The sequence below is a fragment of the Neodiprion pinetum genome, chromosome 5 (assembly GCF_021155775.2).
Source record: "Neodiprion pinetum isolate iyNeoPine1 chromosome 5, iyNeoPine1.2, whole genome shotgun sequence".
Classification (NCBI taxonomy): Eukaryota; Metazoa; Arthropoda; class Insecta; order Hymenoptera; family Diprionidae; genus Neodiprion; species Neodiprion pinetum.
This window is the reverse complement of record NC_060236.1, coordinates 4,378,087-4,392,593: the sequence shown is the minus strand read 5'-3', so window position 1 is coordinate 4,392,593 and position 14,507 is coordinate 4,378,087. Positions and strand designations below refer to the sequence as shown.

The 14,507-nt window shown below is 40.6% G+C and overlaps 1 protein-coding gene across 1 annotated transcript in view; it reads right to left on the bottom strand.

The window, feature by feature from the left end:
* The window catches only part of LOC124218702 (matrix metalloproteinase-2-like), a 164,057-nt gene that overhangs the window by 97,541 nt on the left and 52,009 nt on the right, over positions 1–14,507 (bottom strand). The window contains exons 4-5 of the mRNA XM_046625396.2: positions 11,282–11,383; positions 9,656–9,852 (exon numbers count right to left, since the gene is read on the bottom strand). Coding sequence (XP_046481352.1) covers positions 9,656–9,852; positions 11,282–11,383 — 299 coding nt within the window. The remainder of the gene's footprint in view (positions 1–9,655; positions 9,853–11,281; positions 11,384–14,507) is intronic.

Below are 14,507 nucleotides of genomic sequence, written 5' to 3'. Positions count from 1 at the left end.
GGAGCGACGTACGACATATACGTCATGTTCCTACTACAACCTGTTATTAGGGAAAAACGAAAAACGAGATTCGAGGCGAGGATCCACTTTTTGAAAACAGTTGCTCGTCGAACACACGGATAAATATATCACTCGCAGCAAACCTTAAGAATAGAATATTTCCAGGACTTTACAAGGACGAGCAAAATTGGAGAATATTTCCATAACCTCGAGGACTTCCAGGAGCACCGGACACCATGTTAAACAGACTTTTCCCCGTCAGATTGGATAGCCCAGTTTTTCCTTGTATTCCACCACCTCGCCAACTTCCAACCGCAAAAACAAAGACATCGCGTCGCCGTCTTGCCGGATGGTTTACCCATTACGACCGTATACCTACGTGTAAAGTACGTACCTTAGCCTACTTCCAACCCTCGTGAAAGAGGGTTCGAATCAGAGCAGGGAAAAATGAGGGCGGGTTAAGCACGCGAAGATAAGGGGGAGGCCTAAAGCCTCGATCAGCCGGAAAAGAAGCTGGAAGTGCGGGAAGAAGAATATAAATGCAAGTCGAATGAAACGTAGAGATGGCCGAGTGTGCGTGCGTGCGTGTTTCGGTATGTTTCGGTATGTTTCACGGAAAACGCGCGTTAACGGAGCCGCCCTTCCTCACCGCCATTCGTTCCGCTTGCGAAGGGTGCCGGCTGTGAAGGATTATTGGCGGATTTGCAATATCACCCGAGATCCTCTCTCCCTTATTTTCTCGCTCCGCCTGCGTCCTTGCATCGTTTCCTCCCTCTCTCTCGCACAACGCTGGACATAAAGTGGACCGAGTACCTGTTCCGCCGTAACTATTATACCCACTGCCTCTCCCACCCTTGTGTATTATACATCGAATATGCCTGCGAGGGTGGCTTTCCAGCCTGACACTTTGGTGGATGGGGCTTTACGATATTCATCGCTGGGTGTCTAATAATTCAGGGTTGCGAGGCGAGGATCTCTTCGTGCATGCGTATGTAACCGGAGGTCACATTCAGAGCGTTTCGCCGTTGAGGTAACGCGTCCGAAAAGTGACGAGAATACGAAAAGCGAAACGGCAGACAAATTCAAAATTACATATTTCAAGACTACGTCAAGAAAACGCTTCAAATGTGTAACATCAAAGTGAAATCTGGCCTGAACTTTCCTCGTTACCGTATTTCCATGCCGGCGGGGTAAAGAGAAATTCCATCGTTAACCGACAACGAAAAGCTCGGGTCGTCTCTGTTTCGCTGCGCGTAATGCAACGTCGATATCCAAAAGGGATCGGAGCTCGAAGGAACGAGCGAAAGCGTGCATCGCATGGATTATGTTTGTTAAATAGAAACCGGAGAGAGCAACAGCTCCGTGACAACAACCGCAACGACGAACCGATCGATGGTTATTTATTAGTAAATGTTCGAGCGAAAACCGCGTCTCGTTCAACTTTTTCTCGTTAATATACCTAATAGCGGTATCATTTTACCGGCGGTCTTCGATAGCCGGCCGACCAGCCAATCGTTTACCTTGGAGCATCAGATATCGCGAAAAGTTTTCTCTGCCATCGAAAGTCAATATAAAAATGAGGCGGAAGACGATACTTTAATGGTACACCGAGAGAACCTTCCGTGACCGCACATTCGGTTGATTCGAGGACTTTTTTCTTTCAGTCTAGTCAGGCAAGACTGTCTGCATTGAACACTGTACAAAATTGAGGTATTAAATATGACACAAATTTGCCGATGTAAACTACTGTTGGAGAATTTTCGTAATCAATTCGAAAATCCTACATCAGATAGTGTTAGACTAACTTCATCAGATTACCATAGATTCGAATCAGAAAGTGTTGGACTTACTTCGTCGGGTAGTCTTGGATTCACTTCACAAAGTGTTGGACTGACTTGATCAGGTAGTCTTGAATTCACATCAGAAAGTGTTGGACTGACTTAATCAGGTAGTCTTGGATTCACTTCACAAAGTGTTGGACTGACTTGATCAGGTAGTCTTGAATTCACATCAGAAAGTGTTGGACTGACTTAATCAGGTAGTCTTGGATTCACTTCACAAAGTGTCGGACTGACTTGATCAGGTAGTCTTGGATTCACTTCACAAAGTGTTGGACTGACTTGATCAGGTAGTCTTGAATTCACTTCACAAAGTGTCGGACTGACTTGATCAGGTAGTCTTGGATTCACTTCACAAAGTGTTGGACTGACTTGATCAGGTAGTCTTGAATTCACATCAGAAAGTGTTGGACTGACTTAATCAGGTAGTCTTGGATTCACTTCACAAAGTGTTGGACTGACTTGATCAGGTAGTCTTGGATTCACTTCACAAAGTGTTGGACTGACTTAACCAGGTAGTCTTGGATTCACTTCACAAAGTGTTGGACTGACTTGATCAGGTAGTCTTGGATTCACATCAGAAAGTGTTGGACTGACTTAATCAGGTAGTCTTGGATTCACATCAGAAAGTGTTGGACTGACTTTATCGGATAGTCTTGGATTGACATCAGAATGTCTTGGACAGACTGGAGATAGTTTTTGATCTATGTCAAACTACAGTCCATGGTATTCTACTCGCCATTTTCCTACAGTGCCTCACACTGTGTCGATATAATTGAGTAAAAAGAAAGAAACGAGGAGTGAATTATCGTGACAGAAGCCCGCGGTTGAGTTGAATCCAGGGATGGTTTAATCACTCTCTACAGGCTGTCAAGTTGATCCCCGGGAATAGCGGCACGACGTGTTCCAGATTCTGATTCATACATTAAATCGACTCGTCGCAGTGCAGACAGTATCTCTTTCCCTCTTCCTCTTTCGTCCTCGCGGAACGATCCTCGGGTCCATTTATATAACCACGAAAACCCCGCGTCTCGCCTCAACCCCTTCTTTTCCTTTCTCCACGGAGGGATAAAAGGATGAGGGAAGATTTGTGTCCGATAAATTCTTGCGGCCTGAACCCGCCATTCTGCCCCGGCAAAACCCATCCACGCCGTGCATGCAGCCGGGAATCGAACCGTCCGAAATACACCCTCTACAGACTGCCACACCATATTCAGACTGACCCTCGACATCCGACTTATATACGCTGTTCGACAAGCTGTTGCACATCCGTTTTTGTTCGACGATTATTTCACAATCCGTATTGCGATGTATGGCGGTTCGGGGTTGGGGTAAAAATATACAAGGATCAAAAAAATTTAAGGGCCACAGTGTCGAATTTTTAAAGAAGCGAATTGACGACAAGATTTGCAAATGCAAAGAATCCTTCCAATCAATGATCATTCGCAGACTGACTCGATCGGTTACACGGAATTCGTTTCATGGGCGGTAAATTTCTAAGAGAAGACACACTTTCTTCACAATTTATAATTAACTATTTCCTCTTCGCATAGCGGGAGTTTTTCTCATACTAACTGTTACATTATACCAAAGATCGTGGTGCCGGAACGTAACGACGAACGTCGTGTCGTTCGGATGAACGAAAATTAATTCCGAGAACAAGCGGGTGTCTTTTCGTCTTACGATCTCTACCCTCTCATCCGTTATTTCTTCTTCTTTTTCCCGTTGCTCACACTCGTGGTTACCATAATAACGACCCGCAAATTACACCCTTGATCAAGCGCCGAATCTCGCGTATTATGCATCGACAGCGCAGCGGTGTATTTATTCCATAAAATCTCACCGCACTACGGGATGTATTATAATATATTAGAGGTATAATATTGTACAGGGTGCAGAATAAAAAGAAAGCATGAGAAATTGAAACTGTAACAAAGTTGGACTGAATAGTCAGACAAATAATTATAACAACGATATAAGGAGGCTGCCTTTCAATTTTTGCATTAAAAAAGATGATCAGCTTTAAGATTTGAGCTATGTTAAATTTTGTACAAATTCTAAAATGGATAGAAAACAAATTTGACACGTCCCACAGGTTGTCTGTGGATGTGACTCCGTTCAAGAATTGACATTACGAGGGAGTTTTTTGTTTTTTGTTTCTTTTTTTTTTTTTTTTTTTTACTATATAAAACCCGTCCCAGTCCTCGACCCTCTGGCATCTCAAAGGAAGGAAGGAAGGACAGAATTGACGTTGTGAGTTCAGACTCGAATACGTCGAATAACACGTGCGCGTGACATGGCTGCGGGGTATTATAGTTATAGAAACGCGTGTATAGGAAGCCTGAAGGTTGAACCAACAACGCCAGAGAACGATTTGCGACCGAGGTTAAACACTTAATTTTGCCCGTGTACTCACACATTCGTACAATAATTATTTCAAAGTATTTTGCGAAGGTACCTTCTGCAATTTGACCGAAACAAACAATATTTACGAAGATTGTACGTAAATTAATGTGAAATTCTTTGCAACATTTCGACACTTGAGATCCAAACACTTTGCATGTGTTGAGTAAAATTCGTTAGAGTAAACCTCGCAAACTGATTTTACGCCGCAATTAGCAAAAAAGGATCGACGATAGCGCAAAATGGTTACTTGTACCACGTTTCTAGCAACACCAACGATATTCAAACAATTTTCTTAACGATACCTGTTTCACTGAACTTTTCTAGTTGCTGTAACAAATGAAATTTCTCACAGTGTACATATATACAAACAACATGTACTCGAATAAGTTATGCCTGAAATTTTTTGAGCCATTGTAATATGCGGAACAGTTTTTACACACACACACACAATATATATATATTATATATGGGTTAAAAATTTCATAATTCGTAGCAAGGAAAAAAGCAGCAATTCGTGCAGAAAATTCCCAGACAAATTATACAACGTTGCAAACATTCCATACATACCGACATAGTATACCCAGTAAAAGTTGATATCCATAAAAATTTCAAACAGCTTGGTTAAAAAGTTACTCATTGCCCTCCTCCGATCTGTGTGATTAGTTCCAACAAGTAAAATTCCGTAGACCAAAGACTACGTGAGAGAGAAATAATACGAATGTACGTACCGAATGAATAATTCCTGACAAACGCTTTATCGTCCTGAAATTCGGGGATATTCAAATGTACGAACATACATTGAGGATCGAAAGGTTGAACAGCCGTCTAGTCTGAGCTGAGGGAGGAAGAGGTGGGGGAGGATTTAAATAGTATTTGCGGCAAATATTGCATCAAGAACGAGACGAAGTCTACCCCCCCCCCCCCCCCCGTTTCGCGATGGGGTAATTCAATAAAGTTACGTTGAAATGGCGTCGAAGTGCGTACAAGGAGTGCGATCGAGGGTTGGGGTTTGTGGAAATTACGGTAAAACCGGAGGTGAAATAGGGGCGGAAATGATTCCCGATCTCGCGATCACAGATTGACGCGTTGCGGTGTATAGACGTGTAAGGGACATACCGACGAAACATTCACCGCAGAACGAATTACTTTCTTCCTATCCCGCCCTCATCGCCGTCCTGAAGAAGATTCCGGTAACTTAACCAGGAATCAATTGCCGGCTGAAGCGGATGCCGGCACCCCTGAAGTTTTCCACAAACAGTTTTGCTCCAGGCAAATTATGGGGCGGTGCTGGAATTCCGATTTTCAAAAGTTCGGATAACGCAAAATTTCGAATTAATTCGTGGCGAAGCTCGATGCAAAAAGATATCAAAATTTGAAGAAACAACAAGGGGTTGAATGTTCGGAAACCCGACGGCTCAAAGTTCAGATAGTGCGAAGTTCCGAAAGCGCGGAGATGAGAAAATTTGAAAATCTGAAGAATCGAAATTCCGAATGATCGAAGATTTTCAGTTCCGTGAATTTCTGGCTTGGAGAAATTTCACAGCTTTGATCTTTCTCTGTTTTGAATTTACTCGGTAACTTTTCGTAACTCTTCCGTATCGTAACCTGAATTTTCGGAATCTTACATTTCGACCGTTCGAGACTTTGTCGTTTCTGCAAAGTTGGATTTCTTTACTTCAAGTTTCGCCACGAAATATAATTTGAAGTCGGGCGATTTCGGAACTTTTCAAATTCAGAACTTCAACCCTGCCTCCGAATTATCATGCAACGATAATGAATGCTCATTCGTGCTCGTCGCGCAGTATTTTACCCGTTATTAAGTCCTTAAGGTATTCAAGGGTGCAACGTAAAACGCGTTATTATATACGCAACACGAAACCCTGCGGTGTATGTACGCGGAAAGAATTAACCGAGGCGGAAATAAAGGCTCTAGCGTTGTGCGTGTATTCTATGTGTTGTAAAGGTGAAAAAGGAAGGGGGATGGAAACGAGAGTCTGAATTTTTATACCTACGGTATATTATACACCCGAGTTGAATTATCGCAGAGAAGAAACGGAATTACGGAATGAGGAAATTGGCACTCTCGTTTTAATGAGGATACGTAACGTTACAATTATATTTCTATCTGTGCTTAACGAATAAATTATCAAGGCAGAGAAATTAATCTTCTCTTTCATTTTTCAAAAAGAAATGAACCGTTTCTCTCTAATTTTTTTTTTTCCGTTTCCTTTCACGCTTCGTCGATCGTTGGTTCAATTTTTACTACTGCGTTGTCCGAGTTTCTCGGGGAAGAAACTTTGACTGTTTTCGAACTTAAATTGTTGAAAAATTTCCTCACTCTCTAACCGATTGTGAATCGAAATTTACTTCTTTTAAAAACTTTTTCCCCTTGTCGAACACTTCGAAATTCTCCTCGTATAATTATTTGTTAATAATTCAAGTGACTCGCGCTGGCTGATATGAAGTGACGCGAAGAAGACGACAGGAAGGAAGGCAGGAAGGAAGGAAGGAAGGCGGGAAGGAAGGGAGGAGAGAGTAAAAGGCAGAGATCGAAGCTTGAGGGCGACGAGGCGTGGAGGGCGAATTACTGCCGCCCGACGGGACAAATAATCAGAGGAAATAAAACTAAGAGAAAGAAATAAGATAGAAGGAGCAAAAATGAACAACGGGAGAGGTGAAACGAGAGAAGGAGGCAGGAAAGAAAGAATCAAGGGCAGGAAAGTTACAATCGGAATGGAAAAAATAACACACACTCAGGGTTCGCCGCCGGATGGACGGGAATAATAAAAAAGCGTGTATTATTCCCCGGTTCCCGATGGAAAAAACAAGGAAAAATAAGAATGAAAGAAAAAAACACACAGTCCCAGAAACTCCGTCGCGTCTTCGTCGTAATACGTTTCATCAATTATTATTATCAATAACTGATAAAAGGTCGTTCAAATTTATCTTCCCGCGTATAATTGAAGAACGATATTGACGAGCGAATCGCTGCGCGATCCCGAATTTGCGCGAGTATTGAATATAGCCGAAGCGAAATTCAGCAGATGCCTTATCTCGCCGGGTTTTACGACAATGAGGATCACAATTACGTATCTTCGAGATGTATGAAATACGTATATGAACCAAGGGGGGCCGAAATCAACGGAAGAAAGACAATGCGGGTGAAGGAAGAAATCGACGATTTATCCAAATTTATAAGAAGCGTTTGATCGTCGTTTTAATTCCATCTCGGGGCGAGTTATTGTTGTCCTGACTGAATATAATAAAATTCGATCGATAGGTGAATAAACGAATTTCGAGTATGAGGTACGTGAGAGCCGATTTAAGAGTGCCGAGGCAATATGAAAAATGGATTTATTGTCGTGTCAAACGATCCGGAAAGGGAAATAAAAAAGAAGAAAAAACGATACAAAAAAAGTTGAAATATGTATATATATATATGCATATACTTCTACTTTTTGTCTTTTTTTAAATGAACGAATAATGGACAAGACTTGTGGATTATTTATTGTTTGTCCGCGGATCTGAGCGATCGGGGTATACTTGCGTAGGACGATCAATCATCTGGATGGCTATGGATCGAAATTTTTATTCCTCATTTTTTTTTAACACCGAATATCCGGCTTTTCTACAAAGCCGGAGTTGGAATAGAAAAATTAATTTCGTTTCTCTCTGACTGTACATCTTCAAGTGAGAAATAACATTCCTGTAATTAAAATAATTTAACCGCTTCTAGTGCTGACAACGATTATCGACCGAATTCAAGATGCCTGTATTACCGAATGACGTTACTTACCAACCGAGTCTCGATCGTGACGCGACTCACGAAGGGGTATGTAGGATTCTACCTTACCACGTGCGGTTCATGCTCGGCTTGATAATGCAGAATTCTGTAAATTTTCGTCGATTTAATCAGCAGAGCAACAATTAAGGATCACAAAATTACCGAGCGCTTGACTTGTCAATTCGTAAACTGTAAAGAGTATACAAGCGAATCACGCGGTATTTTCATTATTTTCTCGTAACATAAAGAATGATATAAATTTTCAAGTGAATGATGCGTGTTTTATTGAGCTAAGAGAAATGAGGCCAAAAATAACTACAGCGGGAATTTATCAAATAAATTTTGTTTCTGTGTTTTTTTTTTCATGAAAGTGGAATCAAAAGGATAAATCGGAAGGGGCTAAAAACAAGAGTGATATTTTTACTTTTTGATAACGTAAACTTTTCTATCGGCACGTCAAGAAATATAAATGATCTCTCTCTATCTCTTATTCTGACGTAAAAAACGAATACACAAAACATCCTGACCTGATTCCAAAACTCGACTAACGAAACGAAACGAACCAAACCCGGCATTGAATCGCTCATTTCCTGCAATCTTATCGTCGATAGTTTCTTTCACACTTTCTTCTTTTACACAATCTTTCAGCATTCCTTGAAAGATGAAATGATAAAATTGAGGCTTGAAATTTGGCTTCGTAACCCGAAACATCAGTTTCTAAATTGCGAACCACTATACTCAGTTTCGAAAATTGTTTTTCCCTTCAAATGGAAAAACAAGGAAAAAAAAAGATTTAAAAATGAAAATCATCCCCGGTATTTTTGTTCGCGAAATATTCTCAACAAGATTCCGAGTTTGAAAAAGTTGTACCCGCGTTTTCTTTTTTTTTTTTTTTCTTCCTTTTCCTTTATCATTGTTGTTCTCGTTTTGTTATTCCTTCGGATTCAGAGAACAATGACCACCTGCTAAGGAGACGCTGGCGCATGTCCCAGTGACGCTGTAAACGAAAGAAAGAAAATCCTATTCACGATTCTACGGCGCCTGCAAGTTTCCCACTGGTGACTGGCCTGGCGCCAACAATGTCAATGGCATTTCCGATCCAAGCCTTCATACTGTTGTACAAATATAATACACGTATGTGTGTAATTTGTATCGTTTTTTTTTTTTTTTTTTTTTTTTTTGTTTTCTACTCCCACATACGTCGCGATAAAACATGAATTTATGTTATTAAAGCGTATCAATTATTATCATCGTCTTACTTACTAAGTGCCTATTTTGTATGATAATTGAGAGATGGATGAATATTTTTACCTGAAATTGAAAAATGTTTCGAACGAAACTATCAAACTTTTCCGCTATTAAGACCGCGTACTGAAAGTTACGAAATTTTGGTTTCACATGCACCGTTTCAAAAAAAAAAAAAAACGATATAATCGATTAATCGATTAATTTTTACCGATTCAATCGAATCGTTTGCGATTCTTTCTTTTTTTCTTCCGTTTATTCTTAGCTTAGCGGCCATCGCTGCCGAACGACACAAAAGCGAATTTCTTTATTATCCAAATTTTCGCGGCGCAATATCAAATTCATCATCTCGATGATAGTAAATAATGAGAGAATCACTGACCTCCACGTCAGATTGGTGTGATCCCACTTCTGGCCGTGAATAGCGTATCGTTTCTGTCGTCGATGATGAATCCCGTTGAAATTCGCCCCTGTCGAAAACCTCGAATCCGGTTTATCAGGGAGGGCGCATCGCCTCGCTTTCATCAGTCGTATCGTTGCCTCGTCGATTTTTCCCGTCACCGGTATTCCTCCAAAACGCTGAAAGGGCACAAGAATGTTTTTTTTTTTTTTTTTGCGATTTTCTTCCGCTTGGGGGCCATTCAAGTATTGGCTAACGCATTTTTTGCAACTTACTGCATCCCACCCCTAGTGCTAACGATTCGTAAGGTTTGGTTGTTTTGCCCACCACCGTTATTCAACGTTAGCTAACGCTTTCTCAAAAGTTTATCGGCAAATCGATTCGATGCCTGGTAACGGCAGAAATGCCATTTATAGTCACATCCTGATCAATTTATTCCTACTTTATTAAATATTAATTATGGTTCATTACCAATACACATCAAAATGTTCAGTAAAACGAGGATTAATTATTCGTTGAGTATTAAATACATCGTGCATCGTCTTTCTTCTTGAACGCATGCGATAAATGTTATATCTGCTAAGATGTTATTACTTAGCGAATCGTGCATTGTTAACACCTCCTTTTAAGGAAAATTTTTTATCATTCTCAATCGGGCGTCTCGTCCGCTTCGAGCACGCACTTCGAATTTCTTATGTTAGCCGACGTTTGCCTGGAATGCCTAAACTACTACAGGGTAACATTTGGTAACGTTTCTATGAATGGCCTACCCTTGTTTTAGAGTTAGCTAATACTCGAATGGCCGCTTGCGTCGGTCGTAAGTAACCGATCCCGGCATCCGAATTTACCAGAAAATGTACCAACCGATCGATTTCGCCAGTTTTCAACTTCGAAATTGAACCATATCCGTTGGACAAATAATACGCGATTTGAACAGTACTCGAGAAGCCAGAAAATCAGAAGATGCGAAGCGAAGCTGGATCGAGTTCCACAGGTTGTAGTCGGGAATTCGAATGAGAAATTTTCCATCGATTGCCTCGCTCGGCGTGGATAAAATAAAAGGAGGAGGTGGTGAAGCTTGTGAGAACGAAGAATAGAGATAGAGGAGAACTAAAAGAGAAGCGGACAGAATAAGGAGGAGGAGGAAAAGAAATAAGAGGATCGGACGACGAGAATTCAGGGGAATCGTCGCGAGTCACGTCCGCGGAAAAATGATTTTGCATGAAAAATCCTTCGTTACATAACACGAGACGTGCTCCGGGTGAAAACGATGTTACAAAACTCTCTCGGGGTCGAGGCAATCCGGTTGAAATATTGAAAAGTGTACAACGAAGCGTACAGCAGCGGTAATAACATCATTTGCGGAGAATGAAGCGGCACTATTTTCCATATGAAAACTGTAAGCATCGGGGATTGAATAGAACGCGGAATAATTACTTTTACAAAAGAATAGCCGATCCGTCATTTCCGTTGTAGACGTGAATTGAAACGCTACACCTTGTCTCCTTTTAATTTCCATACGCGGATTTTCTTCGGAGTAAAATTTCTTTCAATCATCCCGTCGTCAGCGGGAACGTATCAAAGAACATTCGTGATTTTCTGACTCACCTGGAGTTCCTTTATGGCTTCGATGAGCTGAGACTCCGTTCTGAGGCTTTGAAGCTTCGGATCGGTTTCGGGTAGGTATCCAAACTGGGTGAGATACCTTTGCTGAAACACATGGGTAAAACAAAGCGATATGAGTTAATTGGAATTATTCAACGGAATGAAAGAACTGTGGGAAAAAATATTCCCGTCTTATTCGATAATTGGCTCCCAAGTGCAGAAAATTTTATATTTTTCAGCTAACAGCGAGAAGAGCGGTCGGTAATGGAATTAGTTTCAGGATACCCAGCCGGAGATAATTCCAATCAAACGCAAAAGATAAATGAGATTCGTCATTTTGAATGAAATTTATCCACCAAATGTATGGACAAAGAATTATTATGCAATTTTAATACGACCTAAAAACACAGATCAGTAATGCACAATTTTATGCAACTGATCAATAAGATCTAAGCATTTTTTATATTTGAAATTTGGTTCTGAAAAATTTCTTTTCTTCAATTAGGAGAGATTTTCATTTTCATTTTCATTTTCATAGACATTTGACCCTGTTAAGTAGAGAAGATTTTTATCATTCTATCGATCGACTAATTCTTCCATCAAACTGTGCGACCGAAATATTTGTGTATCGCTCAGCTTCGGGCGTAACTCGGTATATATATATACGCAAAGGGGAGGATTGGGATAGAAAATCACAGGCTCGAATGATCCCAGACGAAGCGTCTAACGACGAGAAGCTTGTGAAGTGTATAACGATAAGGCGAAAATGGGTGTATCGGGTCGAGAGGCGCGAAGCTATAAAGAATTAAGTTACACGTGTCCGCGGGGTGTGTGTGAGAGAATCCGAGTGAACGAGCGATGAGAAATCGAATAAGGAACGAAGGAGAATAAGAAGCGCGGCATGCAGCCGCGGCCTGATCGGAGACTTGGGAGGAAAAGTTGCAGGGAAGCAAGACTGCCGCGCACGTATTTTTGTTCAAGTCAAAAATAGACCCCTGTGTGCACGAGATGGGATTCCTCCGCGTGCTTTATGCCCCGAATCACACCGTGGGTGGAAAAGGAGGAATAGAAGGTGGAGGAGGTGGAAGAGAGAGAGAGAGAGAGGAGAGCTCGATGGATGGAGGTGTAAAGGTCGGAACGTGAGGGGAAAATTGAACCACTGTCGAAAAGTCTCTTTCGCGTTGGGTTCATCTGTGCAGAGACAGTGAAAAGAGAGAGAGATAGAGAGAGAGGGAGAGAGAGAGATTTCGGCGAAACTTGGACGGCTTCAATTTACGAAAAAACAAGCTGCTTTAGACCGATCACGAACCAGCCCTCGAATTTCTCGTTCTCACGCCGCAGGTTCCAAGTTTATAGAGAAAGAAAAGGATAATATACAATTCGAATTTCGAAATACAAATTCAGACTCGTGATTAAGGATTTTAAAACCTTCGGATACCGTATTACATGAAAATATGAAGATTTTTTTTCATTTTGAATCACTGTAACGGATCCATCATTAAAAATTTTGAAAGTCTGACTTTGGATTCATTGTCAATAATCCAAAAAACATCCGCCTGTGAGTTTCTGCCAAACTCGGAATATTTTTAGATTTTTTATTTTGCAAATTGAATTCCGACTGGGGATCAGCCACCCCAAAAAACCGACGAGTACCAATATTCATCAAAATCCAAAGGTTTGTACTTTCTTCTCTTTTTTTTTTTAGCTTATCGAATACGCCAAATTTAAATTACGCAAATCTGACCTTGGATGATTCGTGATCAGCGACGCAAAAAAAAAAACCTCACGGTACCAATTTTCATTGAAATCCATTCATCCCCTCTTAAGATCTCGTTATTTTTATTAAATCGTTTGGAATTTCGTTGTTTAAGTAATTGAAAAAGTACCGAACCGATCAAAGACAAAATCCAATTAGTTTTAAGTTTGTAAAAGCCGCGTCGATCGAGATTAAAATCATTGAAATCCGGTAACTCGTTCAACTCAACTTTTCATTTTCCAGTTGATTACAGTAACTTTTCCTTAAAGGAAAACGGGAAGTTAATAATTCAGCCTTTGACATCCCCAAAAGTATTTCGAGGGAGAAAAAGTGGGAAACATTTCACCTATGTTGATAATATTTTCATGCTCAGTCGACGATTGCAGGTCAATTCAGGATTGATTTCGTTTCTTTTCCTTCTTGTGCGTTTCGTCGTTTCGCGATACGTATATATATACGATATATATATATATACACACACCTGGATCAAAGCCCTGGGGATTCGTATAATAGAGGGCGATTTACCCCGCGACTCTCGACATCCGCATATTACACAATATCCGTCCCCGTTGGCCGAGAGGAGTAGAATTATGAGGGTGAAAGAAAAAAAATATTAACGTACCATAAGGTGAACGGTGTAACATAATGGAAAAAATATGAACCACGGACGCGATTCGCAAATCCCCTGCGGCGTGAATCCGAAAACACCCAACCCCATTTACGATTTACGAAAAATTATATCTCACCCGCCCCATTTCGATTTGGTGTTTTTATTTTTCAAGTTTTTCAACAATACTTCAGATACTCTGGGTCGAAAAATTGTTCAAAAAATTGCAATTGGATTTTTCGTCATGTACTTTCATACAAAAAAATTGTAAAGCTTATCTGAGATATCGACGTAGAATTTTGATAGAGCCGTCATGGAATGCCCCATATATATATATATATATATATATATATATATATATATGTGTGTACTCGTATACGTGTAAAACGTTGCAGCATGTATACATATTTTCCTCGCCAATTGCAGACCAGCCAAATAACGCTCGACTCTCGTACGCTTTATAATTATAATCTACTCATTGGCACGTGCGCGGTTTAACCGCAGATTGTTTGCCAATTTGACACGCTCGCGTACTTTTCGCGCACGCCTCTCAATCACACTCTGCTATATATGTATTGCTCAGTCGCATAATCTGTGCATAAATCTAGACGCCGTTTACAAAGTATATTATACATGTACAGCATTGATACTCTAAAATCTACGAATGAAGAGCTTCTGTTTTTGCGAAAAAAGTTATACTCAAATTTGGAATTTTTATTCAAAAGTTACGCCGCAGGTACGTGTAAGGTAGAAAATATAATCGACGAATGAAAAGAAAATATTGTAACGAAGGGTACAACGAAATGTTAGAAACACAAGTATTATTGTCAAAACAGTCTTTTTCCAAACGTTGACTTGAGAGCAAC